The sequence below is a fragment of the Nerophis lumbriciformis genome, linkage group LG05 (genome assembly GCF_033978685.3).
Source record: "Nerophis lumbriciformis linkage group LG05, RoL_Nlum_v2.1, whole genome shotgun sequence".
NCBI lineage: Eukaryota > Metazoa > Chordata > Actinopteri > Syngnathiformes > Syngnathidae > Nerophis > Nerophis lumbriciformis.
This window is the reverse complement of record NC_084552.2, coordinates 38,014,990-38,040,334: the sequence shown is the minus strand read 5'-3', so window position 1 is coordinate 38,040,334 and position 25,345 is coordinate 38,014,990. Positions and strand designations below refer to the sequence as shown.

General features: G+C 39.2%; 2 protein-coding genes across 5 annotated transcripts; one reads left to right on the top strand and one right to left on the bottom strand.

Moving 5' to 3' along the window:
- Nucleotides 1-1,940: 1,940 nt before the first annotated feature.
- On the top strand, nt 1,941-25,081 carry LOC133606444 (uncharacterized oxidoreductase YtbE). 4 transcript variants are annotated; one of them, XM_061960411.2, is made up of 8 exons: nt 1,941-2,088; nt 2,169-2,275; nt 17,631-17,728; nt 18,156-18,425; nt 18,493-18,638; nt 18,699-18,838; nt 20,204-20,362; nt 24,429-25,081. In XM_061960411.2, the coding sequence occupies exons 3-8, from the start codon at nt 17,697-17,699 to the stop codon at nt 24,606-24,608; spliced, it is 927 nt and encodes a 308-aa protein (XP_061816395.2). In that variant the 5' UTR covers nt 1,941-2,088; nt 2,169-2,275; nt 17,631-17,696; the 3' UTR covers nt 24,609-25,081. The 4 variants fall into 4 exon arrangements, with proteins under 4 accessions (XP_061816395.2, XP_061816394.2, XP_061816396.2 ...); XM_061960410.2 differs by lacking the exons at nt 1,941-2,088; nt 2,169-2,275 and adding an exon at nt 7,119-7,142; XM_061960412.2 differs by lacking the exons at nt 1,941-2,088; nt 2,169-2,275 and having other exon boundaries at nt 16,677-17,732.
- Nucleotides 1,966-2,537, bottom strand: gpha2 (glycoprotein hormone subunit alpha 2). Its single transcript, XM_061960415.2, has 2 exons — nt 2,144-2,537; nt 1,966-2,070 (listed from the first exon to the last, which is right to left on the bottom strand). Exons 1-2 carry the CDS (start codon nt 2,507-2,509, stop codon nt 1,966-1,968), a joined length of 471 nt encoding a protein of 156 aa, XP_061816399.2. The 5' UTR covers nt 2,510-2,537.
- Nucleotides 25,082-25,345: the final 264 nt, after the last annotated feature.

The window sequence follows — 25,345 nt, the reverse complement described above, 5'->3', positions numbered from 1 at the left end:
ATGATCAGTGTCAGAGCTTGGCCCGCATTGCCGGCAGTAAGTCGGACACGTTTCCAGTGAGGGTTGGACTCCGCCAAGGCTGCCCTTTGTCACCGATTCTGTTCATAACTTTTATGGACAGAATTTCTAGGCGCAGTCAAGGCGTTGAGGGGATCCGGTTTGGTGGCTGTGGGATTAGGTCTCTGCTTTTTGCAGATGATGTGGTCCTGATGGCTTCATCTGGCCAGGATCTTCAGCTCTCACTGGATCGGCTGAGTGTGAAGCGACTGGGATGAGAATCAGCACCTCCAAGTCCGAGTCCATGGTTCTCGCCCGGAAAAGGGTGGAGTGCCATCTCCGGGATGGGGAGGAGATCTTGCCCCAAGTGGAGGAGTTCAAGTACTTCGTAGTCTTGTTCACAAGTGACAGAAGAGTGGATCGTGAGATCGACAGGCGGATCGGTGCGGCGTCTTCAGTAATGCAGACGCTGTATCGATCCGTTGTGGTGAAGAAGGAGCTGAGCCGTAAGGCAAAGCTCTCAATTTACCGGTCGATCTACGTTCCCAACCTCACCTATGGTCATGAGCTTTGGGTTATGACCGAAAGGACAAGATCACGGGTACAAGTGGCCGAAATGAGTTTCCTCCGCCGGGTGGCGGGGCTCTCCCTTAGAGATAGGGTGAGAAGCTCTGCCATCCGGGAGGAACTCAAAGTAAAGCCGCTGCTCCTCCACATCGAGATGAGTCAGATGAGGTGGTTCGGGCATCTGGTCAGGATGCCACCCGAACGCCTCCCTCGGGAGGCGTTTAGGGCACGTCCGACCGGTAGGAGGCCACGGGGAAGACCCAGGACACATTGGGAAGACTATGTCTCCCGGCTGGCCTGGGAACGCCTCGGGATCCCCCGGAAGAGGTTGGACGAAGTGGCTGGGGAGAGGGAAGTCTGGGCTTCCCTGCTTAGGCTGCTGCCCCCGCGACCCGACCTCGGATAAGCGGAAGAAAATGGATGGATGGATGGATGGACATCATCCATCCATCCATTTCCTACCGCTTGTCCCTTTCGAGATCGCGGGGGATGCAGCAGCCTATCTCAGCTGCATTTAGGCGGAAGGCGGTGTACACCCTGGACAAGTCGCCACCTCATCGCAGGGCCAACACAGATAGACAGACAACATTCACACTCACATTCACACACTAGGGCCAATTTAGTGTTGCCAATCAACCTATCCCCAGGTGCACATCATGGAACGTTTAAATGTACAAAAGTCAACAGGAAATGTTATTTAAATAAATATTTATTAAAAATATTAAATATCCACACACATTTAGTTCCACAAATATATAAGTAAAATGTAAACAAATATTTTTTATAAGTCAGCTAAAAGTCAGTAAAAAAAAAAAAGCTGAGGTTTAATAGGCTCTGCTTCTTTCTGCTCTATTTTGGACATGTTGAAATTACTGTACACCATATTGTAAATATATGCATGCTTGCAATAAATTAATACCACACTAAAGTTGAACCACAATTGAATAAAATCCCTGTTTGAATGGCAGTTTAAAAAAAACAAAAAACTAACAAATATATTTCACAATAAATCCACAATTTCAGAAGAAATTTCATAAAAAACATTTGTTAACAACATTGATCCCATAGACATTCCGCGCAAACATTTGCATCCATCAATATATACAGTATTATTTTCAAAACAAGTCAAATGTAGACAAATAAATATATATATTTTTACATTCTTTAGTCTTCTGCTAGTGATTAGTGCTCATTGTTTATTTTTCATTGTATCACTGCTGAATCATTTTATTGATTAAATACGTTTATGCAAAATTTTATTTTGTTCCTAAAAGTCAATGTGAACTCTACAGTGTTTGTTTTTCATCTTCCACATGAGTACATGTCTTCTTGGTAAGTAAAAAGACTAAACTGTGATGTGAGTTCTCTCCTGGTCCTGGTCCTGGTCCCAGTTGATGTGCCTCAGTGTCGTGAGCTGCGGCACATGTCGCAGCGACACGCCTTAGCTGTCAGGATCTCCAGCTCATCGTGGTGACGTCCTCCCGGGCACTCCAAGCGAACTTTGACCTGCAGATCCAGCCAGAGGTGGGTGAGAATAGAACATGACCCCAACCATCCCACCTCTTGCTCAGCCCCTCACCTTGGCCTCCCTGCTGATGGTGCAGCACTGTGACGTGGACGTGACGTTGTGGGTGAAGTTGGAAGCCACCAGCACCGAGTACCTGGACGGGAAGGCGCTGGACTCGCAGTAACCGACGCAGGCGTGCGCCAGGTGGGTTCCTCTGCATGTTCCTCGACGGTCACTGCGGATGGTCACGTTGAAGGCTGGTGGAGGACACTTCATTAGGTACATCGAGGTCACCAAACCCAACAAGTGCTTACGGTACTTACGATAGAGGTGACACCCCGGGGTGAGCGTGAGGTCCTCGCTGCTCCGCCCGGCAGGAGAGAAGATCAGCAGTAGTGACATCACTGGCAGCGCCAGAAAGTACAGCGACTGCCACATCTTCAGAAAAAAGGAGGAAAGTGTTGAACACATTCGCCCAACACGTGTCCGAACACACACGTGTGTAAACACTCAAGTCAGGAGCTGTCACCTTTGCCCTCTAAAATGGCACCTCTTTTTTTTCACATCCGTTTTCCTGGGGAACCAGCATTTAGTATGTTCATACTGTGTGTGTGTGTGTGTGTGTGTGTGTGTGTGTGTGTGTGTGTGTGTGTGTGTGTGTGTGTGTGTGTGTGCGCCCGTGTGTGTGTGTGTGTGAGGCCTAATTAACACTGTGCCAGCTGGCTGGCTAAATGAAATTGGGAGGTGGGGGTCTGAGCTGGGGTATACCCCACTCCACCCCAATGAGGGGTTTCCACCTCTGAGAAAAGTGGCGTGCAAGTTCCACCCTCAGAAGACCATGTTCATCGTGTTGTTATGCCACAATCTAACAAATATTATACTTTATTACTTGATTCTTTACCATATCATGCAGTAAATCAAGAATCTTCGTTGGGTATCTTGCAAACTTAAAAAAGTCCAAATGATTATAATACATTTTTGCTCTCAATTAAAAAAATTCTACTATATATATATATATATATATATATATATATATATATATATATATATATATATACATATATACATATATAATGTGTGTATGTATATATATAGATAGATAGATAGATATATACAGTATGTATATATATAATGTGTGTATGTATATATATAAATATATAAATATATATATATATATATATATATATACACACACACACCATATATAAGCATACATACATACAGTGTATACATATATATATATGTATATATATAATATATATATACATATATAACGTGTGTATGTATATATATATATATGTATATATAATGTGTGTGTATATATATATATATATGTATATATATATATATATATATATATAAATATATATATATACACGCACACACCATATATAAACATACATACATACAGTGTATATATATATGTATGTATATATATATATATATATATATATATATATATATATATATATATATATATATATATATATATATATATATATATATATATATATATATATACACTCACACACAGTTTATATACATATGTATGTATATACATTCATACAGTATATTATATATATATTTATATGTATTTTAAAACATTTTTACAATAAAATAACAACAATATTTAGTCGTGTGTTGGACATGCATGTTTTTTCCCCCCTTGTACAAATCCAAAATTACCGTACGTATTTCAGTACTGGAAAATATATATTTTAAAAAACAAAATATTTTCCGATAAAAATAACACATCTACAAATAGCACCTGTTGTATAAAATGTTAATATGTATATATTTTTAAATAAACAAAAACAATTATGTAAAACCAATTGATTAATATGTAGTAAGTATTAGATTATTCAAACTGACAAAACATATTTGGAAATATGTTGAATTTCAATGTATTTTTTTTAACATGCACTCATTTCTAGATACCGGTATATAAAAAAATAGCAAATGCATGTAACAATGTTAATTTTTCAAAATGCTTCTGACGACATTTCATCGAACCACCAACTAAAGCTTTTAAATAAAAATGTTTCACGCAAGATATAATATTAATGACCAAATGTTCACAAAGCAAAGCAACCTAATTGTGCAAGCACATTTTTAAGTTAAGCTTTAAAATGATATATATGTATCTTGTTGTTGTTGGAATAAGTTTGTGTCATGCATGTGTCTTACCTGAAACGTTTGGAGCACAACTTTCAGAGCCCAGCCAGCTGAGTGCAGTACAAGTGTGTTTGTGTGTGTGTGTGTGTGTGTGTGTGTGTGTGTGTGTGTGTGTTAGCGTGTATTTGTGTGTGTATGTGTGTGTTAAAGCAGCAGGTAGCAGCAAGGCCATTTATAGCTGCAAACACACCCACAATTACAATTACACCTCTTTTTTATGCAGACCCCTCCTTTTCTCTCCCCCCTTGCTGCTAACAAAATAATGAAAATGTCCTCAAAGGTCTGCCAGTGCGTCTCCTGCAGCTTGTTAGCATGTGTGCACGGTGGACACCCCTTCACGTGCTCTTTATAGCCGGGGAGGGGGACCGCTGTGACACAGAGGAAAACGAGATAGCTTTTCCATCAATGCATTGCCACCACAGTCACGCGTAATAGCATGATAGCATGCATCAAGTGCCACACACACACACACACACACACACACACACACACACACACACACACACACACACACACACACACACACACACACACACACACACACACACACACACACATAATTTCTGTGTGCATTTTGAAACATGTCTTAGAGGTAGCTACTGTAGCATTTTGCTTTACCATGCAAATAAGTTGTGTGTCGTAACTTATGCATCACTACTGTAGATCAAAGGTCAGTTAAGATAATAGAACATAGTTATCATTAAAAAGCGAATTAAAAAACAAAATCACAAAATATATTAAAAACTAGACCATAAATGTGTAATTATACATAGCGTAATCACAAGGACCTCTATGTTGGTGCCAATAGTGCAGACTTAAACCTGCATATGGATTTTTTCAATAGTAAAAATAACAATTATAAAATAGGACTTGCGATCACTAATGTTCACCATGATTGTGTTGTCGCGTTATTTAACGTTTACCGTGATAAATATATAGTTGCACCCACTTAATTGTTGGACAAATTCTATTTTGTACATACATGGCCCTTACATGTCTATAGACTTTAGGTGCACACATTGAAACATTAAATATCTACACAGGCGATAGTGTTCATTCATAAATTGAACAAAACACAGTGAATGTAACACTGCCTTGACTACCCCTGGAAAAAGTATGGAATCACCAGACTTGGAGGATGTTCTTTTAGTTGTTTATTTTTGGAGAAACAAGCAGTTAACAGACAAGACACAAATGGCAACTTTCTGGCTTCAAGACACACTAAAAGAAATCTAAAATATTAATTGTGGTAGTAACAGTTTCCTTTTTAGATCAAGCAGGGTGAAAACATTTTGGAGTCACTAAATTTTGAGGGGAAAAAATATGGAAATGTTAATTTCCAAAGCAAACACCTGCATCAGATTAAAGCTGTTCATTAGTCTGCAGTTAAAAAATAAGTGTTCACCAGGTGGATTGACATGAATCACCATGGCTCCAACACGAGAAATGTCGGTTAAAACAAAGGAGAGGATTATCAAACTTCTTCAATAAGGTGAATTATCACACAAATGTTGCAAAAGATGTTGATTGTTCACAGTCAGCTGTGTCTAAAATCTGGACCAAGTACAAACAACATGGGAAGGTTGTAAAAGGCAAGCATACTGGTAGACCAAGGAAAACATCAACATGTCAAGATAGAGATCTAAAAGCAATATGTCTTGAAAACAGAAAATGCACAGCAAAACAAATGACAAACAAATGGGCTGAAACTGGAGTCACATTCTGTGAGTGAACTGTAAAGGAAAGTTAAATGAAAACCGTCTTTAACACCTGAACAGAAAAAAAACAAGGTTCCAGTGGGCTAAGGAAACGCAATAATGGAATATGGATGACTGGATGAAAGTTATATTCAGTGGTGAATCATAAATCTGCATTAAACAAAGTAATGTTGGAACTTTTGCTTGGTGCCATTCCAATGAGATTCATGAAGACGACTGCCTGAAAAAAACACGCACATTTCCATAATTGATGATATAGAGCAGCATGTCAGGTAATGGCACTGGGGAGATAGCTGTCAATACATCTTTAATAAATGCACACGTTTACATTGACATTTTGAACACTTTTCTTATTACATCAATCGAAAGAATGTTTGGGTATGATGACATCATTTTTCAAGATGATAATGCATCTTGCCGGAAACACAAAAACTGTGAAAACTTTCCTCGAAGTAAGACATAAGGTTAATGTCATGGCCTGCAAATAGTCCAAATCTCAATCTAATTGACAACAGCAATCAGAGAAAGAAGACTGTTAAAGGGTACTGTTTGTCACTCGTTTAAGTCAATGCCTTAGAGACTGCAAACTGTTATAAAAGCCAGAGGCAACAAAGTTCTCGTGGCGTGTTGGAGTGTTTTGTTGTTGTTGTTTTTTTCAAATTTTTTTCCTCAAAATTGAGTGATTTCATATGCTCTGCTTAACCGTAAAATGTAACTGTTACTGACTACCACCATTTATTTTCCTGGTTTATTTTAGTGTTTCTCAAAGGCAGAATGTTACCATTTGAAATAACTAGTTTTGTGTCATGTCCGATATCTGCTTTTTTCTACAAAATTAGCCAACTGAATGAACATCCTTTAAATCTTTTGATTCCATAATTTGGCTTGCCTACTGGAAAAGTAATTGAGCGCTCTCTTTATCCTTTTCCTCCTGTGTACTAAAACCACTGAAGTTGTTTTTATCAGTGTCAGAGTGGAAAAGTCTTAAAACTGCTTTGTCTAACTCAGCCTCGTTTTCACTTTCGCTTTCAAGCAAATTCACTTCTGACCTGTCCCGTCTCCTTCAAACGCAGCACTCCAACCGTTCGAAACCGGTTGGTGATAGTGGCTTTCCGTTTCATGCAACAAGTCAATTCCTTTTTCGATGGCCGGGTTGCTCATCTTTGGCTATGACGAGGGTAAGTGCACAACACACTAAATGGCTTACTGAATGATTGTGTGAGTGGGGTGGGGGTGGGGGGGGTGGGGTAGTTAAGCCAACACTGCCATCGAGAGGCTTACTGACGCCAAAAAGCACATCATGACTTTGAAATTCCGACACATGCCTAACCATTAAATTATGTTGCATTCAACTTTCAACATGTTTTGGGAATGGTTGGTAAATAGTAAATTAGTCAATTGTAACTGCCTGAGGCCTCATCTGGCTTTGAAGGTAAACAATTAACTTCATCATTCGCTAAATTTGTAATTTAAAAAAAAGTACATTTCATATCTGCATTCTAATTTATTATCTTTTCTGTGAGGATATGTATTAGCCAACATCTGTTAATTAGTTAGTTTCAGTTAATTAGCTTCACTCCATTTATTTCATTTCGTTATGGAACAATACCAACATAGCTCAAAAATTAATGGGCAGACTGTCATGAAACTTTCAGGAAACGTCAAAACCAGAATATCGATCCAGTGATTAAATTTTGGGGTTGATCCGGATAACCATCTGGATTCATGACTTTAAAAAAGGATCTTGTAGTATTGGGATATAGGGTCTTCAAGTTAATAAGAAATAATTCAAATACTGTAAGAAAATCATCCAACTGTATATAAAAAAGTGAATAAATAACAAATACTGAAAAAGATAATAAGAAATTATGAAAAAAACGTGTTGTTTGATATCTGGGGTCTGTAGATTTGACATGCAAACCAGCAGGTGGCACCAAACAACTTCATCCCAATGGAACCTGATATTTAAAGGCTTGTCTTATATAAAGTTAAAGTTAAAGTACCCATGATTGTCACACACACACACTAGGTGTGCCGAAATTATTCTCTGCATTTGACCCATCAGCCTTGATCACCCCCTGGGAGGTGAGGGGAGCAGTGAGCAGCAGCGGTTGCCGCAGCCGGGAATCATTTTTGGTGATTTAACCCCCCATTCCAACCCTTGATGCTGAGTGCCAAGCAGGGAGGTACCGTATTTTTCGGACTATAAGTCGCAGTTTTTTTTCATAGTTTCATAGTAATGGTGCGACTTATACTCAGGAGCGACTTATGTGTGGAATTATTAACACATTACCGTAAAATATCAAATAATATTATTTAGCTCATTCACGTAAGAGACTAGATGTATAAGATTTCATCGGATTTAGCGATTAGGAGTGACAGATTGTTTGGTAAACGTATAGCATGTTCTATATGTTATAGTTATTTGAATGACTCTTACCATAATATGTTACGTTAACATACCAGGCACGTTCTCAGTTGGTTATTTATGCGTCATATAACGTACACTTATTCAGCCTGTTGTTCACTATTCTTTATTTATTTTAAATTGCCTTTCAAATGTATATTCTTGGTGTTGGGTTTTATCAAATAAATTTCCCCCAAAAATGCGACTTATACTCCAGTGCGACTTATATGTTTTTTCCTTCTTTATTATGCATTTTCGGCCGGTGTGTCTTATACTCCGGAGCGACTTATACTCCGAAAAATACGGTAATTCAGTAATAATGAACGTAGTACAGTGGTAGTACTGAACTTACGAGTGCTCTACCTCACAAAATGAGGCTTCTCTTTGCAATTTTTTTTATTTAAATTGCAAGCAAAAAATGTGGGTTACGAGTTGGGTAGCCAACTTCCTGGGGAAAAAAATAAGGTACACCTTGTTGGCAGGGCCGGTATTCCAAAGAAATGTGTTGCTTCATAGAAAAATGCAACCATTTGCGTAATCCGCTAACATAACTGATGGACGGATTTTGAAAAATAATTCAGAAAATGTCGGAAATAGGTCCCGGAACAAGTGCTTTTTGTAGTTTTCATTATTATTCCTATATGAGCTTGTCAAAATACTTGTTGACATTCACTCTGTCACCATACAGTATCGACCAGTGATCCTCAAACTGTGGTACGGGTACCACAAGCGGTACGCCAAAGAATCACTTAATTAAATATTGTAAAATAACAGTTGTAATTCCCTGTATTCAAACACAGTGTTACTGTTCAAACTAATGTTACAATAAACTTGATAATAAAACCCCAGGCTTGTTTTGAATGAATACCTAGGCCTACCATGCTACTGTGTTTTAATGTTGGTCTTTATGCTGGTACTTGGAGAGCCAAGTGTTTTCTGAGGTGGTACTTGGTGAAAAAAGTTTGAGAACCACTGGTATAGACAAACATTCAGCCATGCATTTGAGGTTAAAATCAGGTTTCTACCGTCTTTGTTTTGGTTTGTTTCCTGGTACCGTATTTTTCGGACTATAAGTTGCTCCGGAGTATACGTCGCACCGGCCGAAAATGCACAATAAAGAAGGAAAAAAACATATATACGTCGCACTGGAGTATAAGTCGCATTTTTGGGGGAAATTTATTTGATAAAATCCAACACCAAGAATAGACATTTGAAAGGCAATTTAAAATAAATAAAGAATAGTGATCAACAGGCTGAATAAGTGTATGTTATATGACGCATAAATAACCAACTGAGAACGTGCCTGGTATGTTAACATAACATATTATGGTAAGAGTCATTCAAATAACTATAACATATAGAACATGCTATACGTTTACCAATCAATCTATCACTCCTAATCGCTAAATCCCATGAAATCTTCCTCCCCGGTGTCACCTCTGGTATGTCCTTCTATTTCACTACGTCCAGCTTGTAATCTGCAGTATATAATTTCCTTTTCGGTGCCATTTTTGTTCAGCCCTTCTCAGTTTGTATAAGTTACCGCCAATGTTGAAATGATCCATTTTCCTAGGTACGGACGGAGTAGCATGTAGCATCTTTTTTTTCACGATACACCGCCATCATTACCCACAATGCACTTGTGCCATGACCCGCCCCCGCATAATTTTTTATTGGTTGACGTGTGTGTGACGATTGCTGACATTTGCTTCGTCTCTTCCGTGAATTAGATAAATAATATTATTTGATATTTTACAGTAATTTGTTAATAATTTCACACATAAATCGCTCCGGAGTATATGTCGCACCCCCGGCCAAACTAGGAAAAAACTGGGATTTATAATCCGAAAAATACGGTATGTAAAATATTGCTAAAAATATCCAAAATATAGCAACTTTTTCTACCTTAATTGCTATGGTTGTTTTGTCTGAGGAAATCTTTAGTGTTGATGTGCATACTGAGTAGCGTTGGGTAGCAATTTTTTACGGGCAGCACATTTTCTTAAAACACCAGCCGAACTTATCGTCTTCACCCCTATCAGCGTGGTGATTGGTTTGGCCTTTTTTTGTGAAACGATGCTATTTGACTCAAACTTAGATTTTAATTAACGCATGTTTTGGAGCAAAATGAATAGGCTGTATGAAGAACAAATTGCTCAACAACTTAAGTCTAATGCACAAGTTAATATACTCTAACTCTTAAAGAAAAAATACTCTGCTTGACTTCTTGTTGGTTGTTGGTGTTGCCTGATGGACAACAAACTGGTCAAGGTTTTCACTGTTTTTGTTGTCTTTGATATTTTTTAATGACCACTTCTAGCAGCAAAATGGCGTTTAACATCACACAATCCACCTTCAGGGGCAATAGAAAAACGTGGCGGAAAACCACACAGTGCGCTTGGTAGACATAATTGCTCACCTTTTCCAGCCACATATTTTCATTTTCCCAATCAAATGTGTATTTCTGCAGCCTTTTCATTTTGTTTCTCGGAGGAGAATGCTTATTGAGGTTACTCGTATGTGTTGCATTGGTCTTGGCGTCTTCCCTCCCAGCCTTGCTTTTGTGTTCGCGTCGGTTTTCCTCCGGTATTTTCGTCATGTATGAGGGTGCTGTCAGCTCATTGGTCCCGGAGGCGGTGAGGCCTGCCGCTTTACCGTAAAATGCAATATAAAAACGTCTTGTCATGCAACAATTCCATTGACATTTTAAAGACTGTTTCAGATCTGGTGACTCGCTCGCTAGTATTACCTAAAAGCTAGCAAGACAACACTTTGTTTTTCCAACCAGGGGTCAGAAGAAAGTGCGTGTGAAGGACAATGCTGAGAAGAAGCAGATGATATCCATTGAATTAAAGAAAGAAATCTTTGAAAAAGTTGTGCGTGAAACCCAACTTGGCGAAACAGCGCAAGCATAGCACTTCACAACTTGCACAATACTGTACTGAAGCAGTACCTGTAATAATTAAAATAATTCCTAAATGGGGGACCTTTATCCATGAAAATATGGAGAAGCTGCTGTGGTGTGTTTGACGGAGAATCAACTCAAAGAAGATATGTAGAACTAAGTGAATTTTGATTCCTTAATAGTAAATGTGGAATATTGATTTGAGGTACGAGTATTTTGAGTTAAGAGCTCTGTCACAGCACTAATTCAACTCATATGCCAAACTATCACAATATACTGTAATTATAATATTATACACTAAAGTAAAATACAGTAAAGACAGAATTTTAAAAAAGGCCAAAACAATAACCAAATAATAATAAATATAATTTTAACATGTAGACAAGTGAGGAAAGTAATGCAATAGTTAAGTTATGAATGATCTACAGTAAAAACAAAAAGGTAAAAGAAAAAAAAACAATACATTAACTTATAATCGTAACACAAATATTTTTGATTTTAAACCTTTGAAATCATAAAAAAAGTCATGAAAATAATAATAACACACCCATCTTGGCACGCACACACCTTAAAGGAAAACACAATTATCACCTTATGGTCTAACACATTCCCAATCTAGCTATGTCAATGGAAAAGTGGAATTTGTGACATCATCATCATCTTCATCATCATCCAAACCCCCAATTAGACACACACACACACACACACACACACACACACACACACACACACACACACACACACACTCTTATTATTGTGGTGACAGTAAGTTTCACAGACGGCATAAAAGTGAATGAGCTCTTTAATTATTTTTTTTTTTACAATGTAGGGACTCCCACTTAGTACACACGCACGCACACACAAACACACTCACACACACACAATTATGACTCAGCGGAGGGGGAGGGCCCGTGGGGGGTGAATGATGTTTGTATTTCTCTACAGCGGTGCTTCCGTTACCTTAGCGACCACAGCATCTCTGTCATTACTGCGTCCACTTTGGCACTTAACGATCATTGTGTGTGTGTGAATGTGTGTGTGTGTGTGTGAATGTGTGTACATGCGTGTGTGTCACTGTGGCATAGCGTGATACCATAAGGAGAAAATGAGACAAAGTTTCCCTCCAACACTTTGACCCATTTGCCCTCCATAGGTCTACATGTCGAATCACACACATGCACCCCATATGCACACGCAAACACGTGACACTATCAATACTTTTTTGGTATGTGTGTGTGTGTGTGTGCGCTCAAAATCATGACATTGCCCTCGGACTGACACACACACACCCTTGGAGGTGGAACACTTAACTTAATTTTGATTGACAGGAGGAAAGTGGAGTTTCCACATGGTGACACACGCACACGCACACACACACACACACACACACACACACACACACACACACACACACACACACACACACACACACACACACACACACACGCGAATGGAAAGTCGGCATTGTGTGTATCAATTGGCAGTATAAAGCCTTAGAATTTGTTCCGCTCCCCTAGAGACAGTAAGAAAAAATCATCATGAAATCCACTCAAAAATAATTATGTATATATTATACATATATATATATATATATATATATATATATATATATATATATATATATATATATATATATATATATATATATGTGTGTGTGTGTGTGTGTGTGAATATATATATATATATATAAAGTGGAGTTTCCACATGGTGATATATATATATATATATACATATATATATATATATATATATATATATATATATATATATATATATATATATATATATATATATATATATATATATATATCCATCCATCCATTTCTACCGCTCATCCCTTTCGAGATATATACCTGTATATATATATAATTAGTTATTGTAAGTGCTGTACTAACATTTTTTGTATTATTTTTACAACATTACATAAATAATTATATTGAAAATATCTGTAGATATTTCTAGTTTATACCTCCCTGCTATAAGCTTAAGTGCCACTTTAGTTTGGTAGTTTGCCTTCAATTAGCAACACATAAATGAATGGGGTCGTGATAATTGTGCAAAAGGTAAACACATATATTTTACCAAATCATATTGAGGATTTGTTTTTAGTTATTTTTAGTCTAACTTAAAAAAAAAATCACGGCAAAAGTTGCTGGCTAACACTTTAGCAGCTAACAAGCTAAAAAAATGCCCTTTTTAGTTGGAAATGTCATCATCGCCACTCTTCTTTTCCCGTTGTGTGTGACAGGCCTGCAGATGAGCTCACTGTGGAGATCAAACTTAATACTTTTTAAAAGCCCTGTAATCTTTTTTTTCCGCCTTCTTTTTCTCATTTCAACAAAACAAAGTCAAAGCCGGGTCGGCTCTATTAGCGTAAATTATTTTTTCCATTAGAAACAAATGTGTGCAGGGCGGTGGGGTGGATGCTTGTGAAGGAAGTGGACAAGGGTAAAGAAAGAGGGTAATTTGAAGCTACTTTGTTGCTATCACTGCGAACACTCCTCTGTGCGAACACACAATTACACACAAAAACGTGCACTTTCTCAGACTGACGTCATGCTATCATTAACCTTAATTATGCTACCTGTCCACACACATGCGAGCCTGAGGCCAGTGGGTTTGCACTGAGAAGGAAAATGAACAATAAACCTGAGTCGACCAATTAAGGGCTAATGTGATTGCAAAGACCAAAGGTGTTGAAGTTAGTTTGAAGTATAATGTGACAAAGCAACATTTTGTCACCTTATTAGACATCGTGTTTTACTTCTTCTTCTTTTCGTGTCTTTGAAGCATGTTTCCCATTTCTTTACACAGTCTTTTGCATTGTTGTTGAACTCTGCGAGATCTTTTAAGCTGCACTGGTTGAGTAGCAGAGGACAGACAAGGCAGTGCTGCATGGTGTGGTCCTCTTCTCCGCATTTGCAGGTGGTTGGGCCGGTTTTGTAGCCCCATCTGGCCATAGCAGCTTTTGATCGCCCTGTTCCTGTTCTCAGGCGGCTTAGTGTCTTCCACTGGACCCATGGTGTTTCTGACCTGGGGGGCAGGTCTTCAGAAGGGGGGATTCCCATGTCAATAGTAGGGGGGTCTTTCTCTAATTTTTGTGTCCATAGCTGGAGTCTGGTTTCTTCCCGAGATGTTGTTAGGGGCTGGACATTGCTGAGGAAGCTTCTCCTTGACTTCAGACGTTGGGCTGAGGGTTCACGTCCATAGAGGAGGTGGCGTTCATCAGTGGTAGCTTTTGTGAACTCTACTCGGCTGGCAACTTCCTGTCTTACGTCTGCAGGGGCAATACCAGCGAGGAGATGTAGGTTGTTCAGGTTGGTAGGCTTCAAGCAACCAGTGATCAAGCGGCAGGTGTTGTTCAGTGCTGGGTCGAGTTTCTTGGCATGGGTTGATCTCTCCCAGACAGGACATGCATACTCCACCGAGGAATAGCACAGGGCCAAAGCAGTACATCTTAGTGTGTGTGCTGTGGATCCCCATTTGGAATTTGTCAGTTTCCGTAAGATGTTGTTTCGGGAGCTGACTTTCAGTTTTTAGTGTTTTTGATGTGTTTCTTGAAGGAGAGGATGCGGTCCAGGGTTACGCCAAGGTAGACAGGGTTGGTACAATTCTCAAGTGGTGTTCCAGACCATTTGATGTTAAGAGGTCTGTTCGCATTCCGGTTCCTGAGATGGAACGAGCAGACTTGGGTCTTCGCAGGGTTTGCGTGTAGATGGTTTTGCTCGTAGTAGAGGAGTAACTCATCTAGAGCTGAGGTGAGGTTTGCTTCTACCGCTTCAAACATACTCTCTTGAGATGTTACACAGAGGTTCTGGTTCTGGTCCATTGGCTGGTCGTTGGTATAGATGTTATACAGTAGTGGAGCCAGTACACTACCTTGAGGTAGTGTACTGTTTTACTGAACCTTGTGAGATAGTTTTCCATTCAAACTGGCTGTTTGCAACATTTATGCAGCTGCCGAGAAGGCGATAACTGTCCAGTATGGGGGGCCAAATGTAAAAACTCAATCACACTTTTGTAGCTTATATATTTTGAATATTTAGCTTACTTTTCCTCACAATTAGCTGAATTTTCTCACATTTAGCTCATTCAGAAATAGTGTATCTAAATGGTGAATCTGAATATTAAATCTAAATGTCAAATGTAAACGGTAAATGCTGAATACGAATCTAAATGTTAAATGTTTTTTTTTTTTTTTTTTTTTACTTTATTTCAATGAGGATGGGGCTCCAAAATTCCAAAACATAGAACACAAGGCAGGAAAAAAATGGTAGACAAGACGGAGGGGGAAACACTCACCGTCATACGTGCCACCAAATAAAAAGTTGTATTAACACTGATATAAAACAACCAACCCGTTATGAAAGAAGAAAAGTAACATACAAATTAGTGACAAAAAAGGAAAGGGAAAACAACATTAAAAAAATCGTAAATTCAATTAAACATTTTAAATAAAAAGTATTTTTACTTGAGGGAGGACGAGACCATTTGTCAGGCCATTCCTCTGGCGAGCACACCCCACCGCAAGCAGAGTGCCAAGATTAAAAGTGTTATTTAGAATTTTCCTTAGTTTTAAGAGCTTTTTGCTCATTTCTGTCTTTACATCATGATCTTAATTTTAGCATGAATAATTTAGCATTTTGTCTATTCTAGTTAAAGAAACAACTATTCACATAATATATTTTGGTTTTGTCCCACATAGATTCTGCAACATCATGAGGATGCTTAATATAAGAATTGCAAGTTAAATTATGCTCGTTTTTAGAATAAAACACTTATTTATAAAGTCCTGCTAATTTCTAGATATTCAAATCTTATTTTGGATGTATCAAGTAAAATTAACGAGCTGCATGGGCAGATATTTTCATCAGTCTTTAGTATTTTCTTCCTAAAATCTAGTCTTATCTTATATTTTGTCTGCTCTTTTTGCAATGTGGGGCGTACCCCACAGCTTATATAAATATAAATATGAAACTGATTTGTTTAAAATCTAATTGTAAATATAAAAGAAAATAGATGGACGCTTCACAGCACGGCAGATAGCAATGTGGGCGTGTCTATGCACACGCCCGATATTTGTATATTATTTTAAGTATTTAGCTTTGCGAGACATTTAGATTCAACATTGAGATTTGATATCAATTTTCAACAATTAGCATTTAGTATTAATATTCACATTTAGATTTAAAATTCAACATACGATTATGTATAGCATTTATATTTAACATTTATAATTAGATTTGACATTTAGATTTAACATTTAGATTTTGATCCAACTTTTAATATTTAGATTCAACATTTGTTTTTAACATTTAGATTTAAGATTTAACATAAGATTAGATTCAGCATTTTTATAACATTTATATTTGTAATATAACGTTTAGATTTAAAATTTACATTTAGGTTTAACTTTTAATGTTTAGATTTAACATTTAGATTCAAATAATATTTTTTACATTTAGATTCACCATTTATTTTCTACCTTAAATGTGAAGAAAATGAGCTAAATGTGAGAAAGGTGGGCACACTGTGAAAAGGGTGAGCTAAATATCCAAATTATATCAGCTAGAAAAGTGTATTAAAAATGTTTACATTAATCACCCCAGCACTTAAAATATTTTGATTGATTGATTGAGACTTTTATTAGTAGGTTGCACAGTGAAGTACATATTCCGTACAATTGACCACTAAATGGTAACACCCAAATACGTTTTTCAACTTGTTTAAGTCGGGGTCCACTTAAATTGATTCATGATACAGATATATACTATCAGATATATACTATCATCATAATACAGTCATCACACAAGATAATCACATTGAATTATTTACATATTTAAAGTTGTTGTAATTTAGTTTTATCTCCAGGATGTATCTGCAATTAAACAAGCTTGCCAGTGGTGATCTTGTTATATTTTTTGGTTTGGAAATGTTAACTTTGAGCAATGAGATTCACTTGCCCAAACTTGGACATCCTGCTTTCTTCTTGTCTTGAAGCGTTGCTGTGGCGCCCTCTAGTGGCGTTTTCTTCTTACAGCGCTTTTTTAGTTTGGTTCTTCACCCTGACCATGTTCAGTTGATTTATTACTATTAACTTTTTATTTTTGGATTAATTGACCCATCCAAACAAACACATTATTTACCTTGTTACTTGACATGTCACAACGTGAACTTTTCACACTGTTTACCAAAGTTATACATCCACTATAACGTATATAAACGATTTTGCTTTTTATCCTGAAAACAAGTGTAAAGTTGTGTAGCATGTACATTGAACTTCGCAAAACAAATGACGCACATGACTAAAAGTCGAATTTCCGCCTGTTAACTTTGCCTTTCCCTATTGGCTAGACTGCTGTCCAATCAGCGGCCGATGCGGAAGTGTTCCCTTCAATCTGGAGTGGTGGTCTTGGTCACATGACACACACGACTGCCAGTGGAAGAAGATCGTAGGTTGGGTTTGCTTATTCAAACAATTGATGTTTTGTTGATGTTATTGCCTCTTTTAGTCACTTCTTTTAGTATTTGTGTTAAGATACAATGGTAGTTGAGCTGAAATGTGACGTAAATGCAATGTCAATGCAATGCTGTGCGATTCTCATACACCCGTTTTTTCTACCGCTTGTCCCTTTTGGGGTCGTCACTAGATAAAGGTGTATTTTTTTTCTCGTTACGCAGACAATTTATTTGTTTTAAGTGTTTTAAAACATGAGTCTGGACTTTTTTTTTGCCCCTTTCACAGCAGTTTGTTTTACTCATTTGCTGCATTTCCACAACGCATTCACACTGGCATTGCTTCATGAGCTTGCAGACATCAGTGTACTTAATGGGGCTCTTAAATCACATTGCTTACACAACACTCTTCTTTGTTTGCAGAGAACATCTTCCACACAACAAGATGGCTGTCTCAGTCCCCGCCTCACAGACTGTCCTGCTGGACACGGGGGCTCCTATGCCCCTTTTGGGTTTGGGCATGTACAAACTGAGCGCCGAGGAGGTTCACCGCGTTGTGGACGCGGCCCTGGCTGCAGGCTACCGGGCCTTCGACAGCGCCGCCGTGTACCGCAATGAAGCCGACCTGGGTCACGCCCTCAAAGATCTCTTGCCGAAGTACGGCTTGACCCGTGAGAATGTCTTCATCACCAGGTGTGTAATCGGTCCTCTTAAAGTTACGCCACACGTGCAAGTAATATTATTTCTTCTCACCCTTCAGTAAGCTGGGCCCTAAAGATCAGGGCGAGAAGGCCATGAAAGGAGCCCTCTGCAGCCTTTCTAACCTGGGGATGGATTACATCGACCTCTACCTGGTCCACTGGCCTGGCACTCAAGGCCTGGATGTGTCTGACCAGCACAACCCAGGTGTGGACGTCAATTCCGAACCTTCATTAAACAATGGTCCTAATTACAATGTGATGCCAGACAACAGAGCTCAGAGTTGGGCCGCCCTGGAGGATCTGTTCATTCAGGGAAAGCTGAAGGCCATCGGGGTGTCCAACTACACGCCCGCACACATGAGGCAGCTCATGCTCAGCTGTAAGATTCGCCCGGCGGTGCTGCAGGTAAGTAAACGATACAGTGCTTGTGAAGTGGAACAACCATTTGTTAAGTTAAGTTAAAGTACACTGCAAAAACTGAAATCTAAGTAAGATGAAATATCCCAAATAAGGGTGATATTTGCTTATTTTCTGTCTGATAAGATAATTCTTCTCACTAGGCAGATTTTATGTGAGAGTGTTTTTACTTGTTTTAAGTGTTTTGGTCCTAAATGATCTCAGTAAGATATTACAGCTTGTTGCTGAGATTTTATGACCTATATTGAGTAAACATGCTTGAAACTAGAATATCAACTGTTGCAAAGCTGTGTCATCAACACTCACAAGAATAAAACTACTTTTTTAAAGTAATAATTTCTTATTTCAAGCATGAAAATAAATATCATGACTTTGACACAATTGTGTCTCATTAAAACAGATGACAGCCAAATGGACTTTGCTGTTTTATTTTCAATGAAACAATAGAAAATACGTACCGTATTTTTCGGAGTATAAGTCGCTCCGGATTATAAGACGCACCGGCCGAAAATGCATAATAAAGAAGGGAAAAAACATATATACTGTAAGTCGCACTGGAGTATACGTCGCATTTTGGGGGGACATTTATTTGATAAAACCCAACACCAAGAATAGACATCTGAAAGGCAATTTAAAATAAATAAAGAATAGTGAACAACAGGCGGAATAAGTGTACGTTATATGACGCATAAATAACCAACTGAGAACGTGCCTTGTATGTTAACCTAACATATTATGGTAAGAGTCATTCAAATAACTATAACATATAGAACATGCTATACGTTTACCAAACAATCTGTCACTCCTAATCGCTAAATTCGATGAAATCTTATGCGTCTAGCTCTTACGTGAATGAGCGAAATAATAATATTTGATATTTTACGGTAATTTGTTAATAATTTCACACATAAGTCGCTCCTGAGTATAAGTCGCACCCCCGGCCAAACTATGAAAAAAACTGCGACTTATGGTCCGAAAAATACGGTACTCATATAGTAGTACGGTTGTTATTAGTGAGAATATACTTATTTTAAGGTATTTTTGGGTTCATTGAGGTTAGCTAATTTTACTTGTTTTGGAAAGTCTTGACAAGCCAAATTTTCTTGTTCCATTGGCAGATAATTTTGCTTAGTTCAAATAAAATACCCCTAATTTTTGTATTTTTTTTTCTTGTTTTTGAACACTGACTTTTTGCAGTGTACCCATGATTGTCACATATGCACACACACTAGGTGTGGCAAAATTATTCTCTGCATTTGACCCATCGCCCTTGATCACCCCCTGGGAGGTGAGGGGAGAAGTGAGCGGCAGCGATTTGTGTCGTGTAACTTATAACGTTTCACCCTCCTGTAGGTGGAGTTCCACCCACATCTGTGCCAGGATGAGCTGAGGAGCACGTGCAAAGAGTGGGGGGTATGCTTCCAGGCCTACACTTCCCTGGGGAGGGGGGAGTTGCTCGCAGACCCGCTGGTGGCCGAAGTGGCAAAGTCTTGCAGCCGGACGCCTGCACAGGTAAGTAAACGCAGCACCAAAACATGTTGGCAGGATGGCGTTAAAGAAAATATTTACACACCAGATCGCCATGAGAGTTTGTGGAGGAGATTTTTATTAAAGGATCATTTATTCAAATCAGGTTCACATTTCTGCCGACGATAGAACTTTTAATTCTATTGTTAAATCGTGATGATGTATGTTGATGACACATTAGAATAGAATAGAATATATCTTTATTGTCATTGTACATTGTACAACGAAATTGTAAGCAAAACTAATTTAGTGCAAATTCATAACACATAAAACCATAATAACATAGATAAATAGATACAATTCCAGCTGAGTCGCGCAATTTTGGCAGCTACAAGCGAATAAACCCGTCCTCAACGCACTGTAGTATTCTGGCTAGCGGCTAATGTCCCTCCACAGTGCAAAGTCCCTTCTAAGTCAGTACAGTAATCCCTGCCTCCATGGTGGCAAATTAACTATGTGTCTTACAAGTACTAATATTACTGGAGGAGGAGGAGGAATAGTGAAACATGCTACAATACACATTGTTGGACAGACCTGGACAAAATATGGCTCGCCATTAATAAGTCCCTACTTTTTTTCTAACCTCTTGTTGTGGGGCAGACTGGCTCGTACATGCACATGCATCCTCCCTATTGCCATTTCAAATTTCTAACTTATTTATATCTGGCACTAGATGTGATATGGAAGCGCTAAAAACTACAACATGGATGACGGGGAGAAAACGCAGTCAAAGTGGAGGCACGTAAATAAGACAACAGCGCATCCTGAAGTCAGAAAGCGGCTTAAAGATAGTCTGTAAAACATAATCAATGCAAAATTTTGACCAAACAACCACCATTACATGATATGTAAACCACAAGGAAGTGTATACATGTAGAAAAAAACATAATATGACCCCTTGTTACACCACCATCCTGTGTTTTTGTCAGATGTTGATGTTGTGATCAAAAATGTAATAATTTAATGACCTAGAAAAATGTAAGTATCGGCATTGATATGACCAATACTGCCCCTGTAATAATTTAGTATTGGATCGCTACCCAAGTTTTTAGTATTGTCCAAAACTAATGTAAAGTATCCTAACAACAAAATAATAAGTGGTTATTACATTTGTGGTGTATGTAGAACCATGTTACAACAGAAAGTAATCAAATATTTACAGTAAATTATCAAGTAGATAAATAATAGTTTTGACAAAATACACTATATTGCCAAAAGTATTTGGCCACCCATCCAAATGATCAGAATCAGGTGTCCTAATCACCTGGCCCTGCCACAGGTGTATACAATCAAGCACTTAGGCATGGAGGCTGTTTCTACAAACATTTGTGAAAGAATGGGCCGCGCTCAGGAGCTCAGTGATTTCCAGCGTGGAACTGTCATAGGATGCCACCTGTGTAACAAATCCAGTGGTGAAATTTCTTGCTCCAAAGTCAACTTTATTATAAGAAAAGTGAAGAGTTTAGGAACAACAGCAACTCAGCCACGAAGTGGTAGGCCACGTAAACTGACAGAGAGGGGTCAGCGGATGCTGAAGCGCATAGTGCAAAGAGGTCGGCGACTTTCTATCAGTTGCTACAGAGCTCCAAACTTCATGTGACCTTCCAATTAGCCCACATACAGTACGTAGAGATCTTCATGGAATGCGTTTCCATGGCCGAGCAGCGGCATCTAAGCCATACATCACCAAGTCCAATACCAAAGCGTGGGATGCAGTGGTGTAAAGCACGTCGCCACTGGACTCTAGAGCAGTGGAGACGCGTTCTCTGGAGTGATGAATCATGCTTTTCCATCTGGCAATCTGATGAGACAGTCTGGGTTTGGAGGTTGCCAGGAGAACGGTACATTTGGGACAGCATTGTGCCGAGTGAAATTTGGTGGAGGAGGGATTATGGTGTGGGTTTGTTTTTCAGGAGTTGGGCTTGGCCCCTTAGTTCCTGTGAAAGAAACTTTGAATGCTCCAGGATACCAAAACATGTTGGACAATTGCATGGGATGGCACTTCAAGTTCATATGTGAGTAAAGGCAGGTGGCCAAATACTTTTGGCAATATAGTGTGTATGTATATTATTATAAGGGGGTACAAAGTCAACAGAGGATCAAATACTTATTTTCCCCACTGTGTATTATGGTGTAGTGCATGTGAAATACAGTACAAATCCTCTATCTGCACCTTTATCCACATCCCCAAAAAAGGAGCTCAGTGATTTCCAGCGTGGAACTGTTATAGGATGCCACCTGTGCAACAAATCCAGTCGTGAAATGTCATCGCTCCTAAATATTCCAAAGTCAACTGTCTGCTTTATTATAAGAAAAGTGAAGAGTTTGGGAACAACAGCAACTCAGCCATGAAGTGGAAGACCACATAAACTGACAGAGAGGGGTCAGCGGATGCTGAAGTGCATAGTGCAAAGACTTTCTGCACAGTCAGTTGCTACAGAGCTCCAAACTTCATGTGACCTTCCAATTAGCCCACGTACAGTACGCAGACAACTTCATGGAATGGGTTTCCATGGCCAAGCAGCTGCATCTAAGCCACACATCACCAAGTCCAATGCAAAGCGTGGGATGCAGTGGTGTAAAGCACGTCGCCACTCTAGAGCAGTGGAGACGCATTCTTTGGAGTGATGAATCACGCTTTTCCATCTGGCAATCTGATGGACGAGTCTGGGTTTGGAGGTTGCCAGGAGAACGGTACATTTCGGACTGAATTGTCGAGTGTAAAATTTGGTGGAGGAGGAATTATGGTGTGGGGTTGTTTTTCAGGAGTTGGGCTTGGCCCCTTAGTTCCAGTGAAATGAACTTTGAATGCTCCAGGATACCAAAACATTTTGGACAATTCCATGCTCCCAACCTTGTGGGAACAGTTTGGAGCGGGCCCTATCCTCTTCCAACATGACTGTGCACCAGTGCACAAAGCAAGGTCCATAAAGACATGGATGACAGAGTCTGGTGTGGATGAACTTGACTGGCCTGCACAGAGTCCTGACCTGAACCCGATAGAACACCTTTGGGATGAATTAGAACGGAGACTGAGAGCCAGGCCTTCTCGACCAACATCAGTGCGTGACTTCACCAATGCGCTTTTAAAAGAATGGTCGAAAATTCCTATAAACACACTCTGCAACCTTGTGGACAACCTTCCCAGAAGAGTTGAAGCTGTAATAGCTGCAAAAGGTGGACCGACATCATATTGAACCCTATGGGTTAGGAGTGGGATGGCATTTCAAGTTCATATGGGAGTCAAGGCAGGTGGCCAAATACTTATGGCAATATAGTGTAGGTCAACATGAAATTATGCAATATGTTACCCCGTATGTCGACAACCAAGTTAGGAGCCTGAAATGGTTTTTTTATAATTTACATGCCAAATAATATCCATCCATCCATCCATTTTCTACCGCTTGTCCCTTTCGGGATCACGGGGGGTGCTGCATTCGGGCGGAAGGCGGCGTACACCCTGGACAAGTCGCCACCTCATCGCAGGGCCAACACAGATAGACAGACAACATTCACACTCACATTCACACACTAGGGCCACTTTAGTGTTGCCAATCAACCTATCCCCAGGTGCATGTTTTTGGTAGTGGGAGGAAGCCGGAGTACCCGGAGGGAACCCACGCAGTCACGGGGAGAACATGCAAACTCCACACAGAAAGATCCCGAGCCCGGGATTGAACTCAGGACTACTCAGGACCTTCGTATTGTGAGGCACATGCACTAACCCCTGTGGCACTGTGCTGCCGCCAAATCATATATTTTGATATATACTGTTATGGCATGGAGCTGCAATTTATACCGATATATAAGATTTCAGGCCATATCACTCATCCCCCAGGAGTAGTAAAATAAATTCAAAAAGTCAAAATAAGCATGAATAAGCTGCGATCTGCATGGAAAATATATTATTTGGTATTTTTCCAGGGAAAGTTGTTTTCTGTTTAACCAAAATAAAGTTGTTTTTTTTAAATCCCAGATGAGTGAGAAAAGCTCCTGCGGTGGCAAAGAGACTATTTATCATTTGCTTGTATCTCCTGCCGTCTTCCCCCAGGTGCTGCTGCGTTGGGCAGTGCAGCAGGGCATCCCGGTGCTGCCCAAGTCGTCCAAGCCAGAGCGGATCAAGGAGAACGCCAGGGTATTTGACTTCACGCTGTGCGAGGATCACATGCAGCGACTGTCGGCCTTGAAGCGAGGACGCAGGTTCTGCTGGGATCCCTCCCAAGTGGTTTGATGGTGGCCCACATTGAACTCCTGGATGATGTTCGGAGCCTCTTTTATGATCACAAATAACTCTTGAATCACTTTTAACATGGTTTATTTAAGACAGCATTTAGAAGATTCACAGCTGTAGAGAAAATGTACAAAATGCAACATTTCATTGTTTTTCCACACTACTTCAAGTAATACCAAGTTGCAAAACTGCACAGGCCCGAGTATTTTTTGTTGTTGTTTTTTTCATTTTGGATAGAGCATGAGCATCATGCCTAACGGCGAGTGCAGTTTAAGGCGGTACTGCGCGACCAGCATCGCACTTAGAACAAGTTCAAGGCAGGTAGTTGGATTCTAGCTTCTTTACATCGTTCTGCTCTCTATCGAGGCGTCAGCACCTTGTACTTGATGGATGCAGGTCAACAATATTGTTACTTCAACACTTCTATTAACATTTGATCCAACATAGTAAAAAAAAAAAAAAAAAAAAAAAAATGGTACTGAAGGCTATATTTCAGTTTTTTCATCACAATCAGGAATATTTACATTTCATTAAATACACGTGATTGAATGTTAATATATTGAAAAAGCCAATTAGTTTGTCTGGACCCACAAAAAACATTCAAAGACAGAACAAAGGCAACAATTAACATTTTGTAATCAGCCCATATGAATCACATTATCATATTAGCTGGTTTGTTTAAAAAAACATCTATTCCTCCAGTGTTAAGTCGTGAACGGTGCACATTAAAAATGACT